This window comes from Mus pahari, chromosome 7 (assembly GCF_900095145.1).
Source record: "Mus pahari chromosome 7, PAHARI_EIJ_v1.1, whole genome shotgun sequence".
NCBI lineage: Eukaryota > Metazoa > Chordata > Mammalia > Rodentia > Muridae > Mus > Mus pahari.
The window spans coordinates 71,535,854-71,538,071 of NC_034596.1; the positions used below are offsets into that span (position 1 = coordinate 71,535,854).

Genomic DNA, 2,218 nt, shown 5'->3' on the forward strand with positions numbered 1-2,218 from the left:
CTTCTTTTTCTTCTTCTTCTTCTTCTTCTTCTTCTTCTCTCTCTCTCTCTCTCTCTCTCTCTCTCTCTCTCTCTCTCTCTGACTTTACTACCCTCTCAACTCTCCTCCCCATGCCCTGAATAAACTCTATTCTATACTGTCACCTGGCTGGTCTCTCAGGGGGAAGGGATGCCTCAGCATGGGCCCGCAGAGGCACCCCCCTTCCCCCACACCTGACTGCACATCCACCAAACATATTCCCTCTCTCCTTATCTCTTTATAAAATACAACACCTTTAATCCCAACACTTAAGAGGCAGAGGCAGGAAGATCTCTGTGAGGTCAGAGCTAGCCTCGTCTACATAGAGAGCTGAGGCCAACTAAGGTTATATAGTGAGACACTGTCTCAAACAGTAATTTAATAAATAATAACAATAAATGTGTCTTTGATTTATAATGTTCTTTGTTCTGTTACTATAAAAACTTCATGAAACTGCTAGCACATGGGAACATGGTATTTGGGGAAGGCTAAGCCATGGTCACTCGTGTTCGCCTTCAGAATATGTTGTGTCTCTTATCCCCTTTAAGGTGACAGCCATGGGTTTTATCTCAAAACAGAAAATCTAAGCATGTTTGGGTGTGCTAGTCCAAGGACTGTGATATAGAACATAAAACACAGTTTCCTATCTGACATGTTTCAACCATCCTAGTTAGAGGTTGTGTACACAAACCTAAGCTAGAATAAGCATATATCCCGGCTCTAGCCATATTGGATTCACATGAAGATGCACTTGACCCAACCTGGACCCAGGACAACTTCTCTTGGGGTTATGGCTCCTGTCACAGACCCTAAACATAAAACTACATGCTCCTCAGTGGCCTTGTTTCCCGTCACATGGGAAAAACAGCTGTTATTGAAATGGACAAGCTGTCTCACAGACATGAAGAAGAGAAGGAAAAAGGCCTTGTCAGATGCTGGTGTATGAGGACACATCTACCCTTCCGAGAAGCTCAGTAGTTCAAACCATCTGTAATGCCATTAGCTAATAAATCCTTTATTGTTACAGTTAGGTGGAGTCTAAGTTGAGGTGAGTGTTGATCCCGTCAATGAAATTAGTTTTTAGCTTCATAAGAAAGAGACCTCTTGCTCTCGTCCTGAGAGCCCTCTCAGCACCGCCCTGACTGTGGAAGGCTCCGGAAGGCTCTGGGCGGGTATCGGTTGGGCCCTCTCCTTTTCTGGTCTTGCCCCCTGCTCTGCAGGATCTGATGGGGTTTTCAAGTCATCTGTTTTGGCTGCTGTTTTCTCTTTCAAGGTTTCAACTTTTGTTACAGATTGCCTGAGCCTCTCAATTGTTTTGTCCTGTGTAAGGATAAAAGGTAAGGGAAAGGAAGGAGAAAAATGTGCTTAGATTTTCTGGAAATAAGACATGACAACTTACCTTTCTTTGTTTTGAGGCAGGGTCTCACTGTACAGCCCTGACTGGTCTGGAACTTGGTATGTAAACCAGGATGGCCTTGAATTTCTAGAGATCCTCATCCCGCTACCTCCTAGTGCTGGGATTAAATAGTTGTGATATAACTCCTGGCTCACATGACTTAAACACAAAACAAAACATGGGAACTGGGAGGTGGTGCCTTTAATCCCAGCACTCAGGAAGCACAGGCAGGCAGATCTCCGTGAGTTTGAGGCCAGCCTGGTCTACAGAGCAAGTTCCAGGACAGTCAGCTCTAGTAGAGAAACTTTGTCTTAAATACAAACAAACAAACAGAAAAAAAGAATCTATCTAGGGTTGGAGAGATGACTCAGCAGTTAAAAAGCACTGCTTGCTCTTCCAAAAGACAGGGGTTCAATTCCCAAACAAACATGGCAGCTCACTACTGTCCATAACTCTAAAATCAGACACCCTCACATAGATAAAACACCAATGTATATAAAATAAAATAAGTAACCGGGCGTGGTGGCACACGCCTTTAATCCCAGCACTGGGAAGGCAGAGGCAGGCTGATTTCAGAGTTCAAGGCCAGCCTGGTCTACAAAGTGAGTTCCAGGACAGCCAGAGATATACAGAGAAACCCTGTCTCGAAAAAAACCAAAAATAAATAAATAAATAAAATAAATTATTTTTTAAAAATACATAGGAGGGCTGGAGAGATGGCTCAGCGGTTAAGAGCACTGACTGCTCTTCCAAAGGTCCTGAGTTCAAATCCCAGCAACCACATGGTGGCTCACAACCATCCCT

At 44.0% G+C, this 2,218-nt stretch overlaps 1 protein-coding gene across 2 annotated transcripts in view; it reads right to left on the reverse strand.

Moving 5' to 3' along the window:
- The window catches only part of LOC110324771, a 47,287-nt gene that overhangs the window by 4,829 nt on the left and 40,240 nt on the right, over positions 1-2,218 (reverse strand). Inside the window, exon 9 of one of the 2 annotated variants that reach the window (XM_021202457.1) lies at positions 1,120-1,338. In XM_021202457.1, coding sequence (XP_021058116.1) covers positions 1,120-1,338 — 219 coding nt within the window. Of the gene's footprint in view, positions 1-1,013; positions 1,339-2,218 lie in introns of those variants that run through there. The other variant, XM_021202458.1, reaches the window with a different exon arrangement.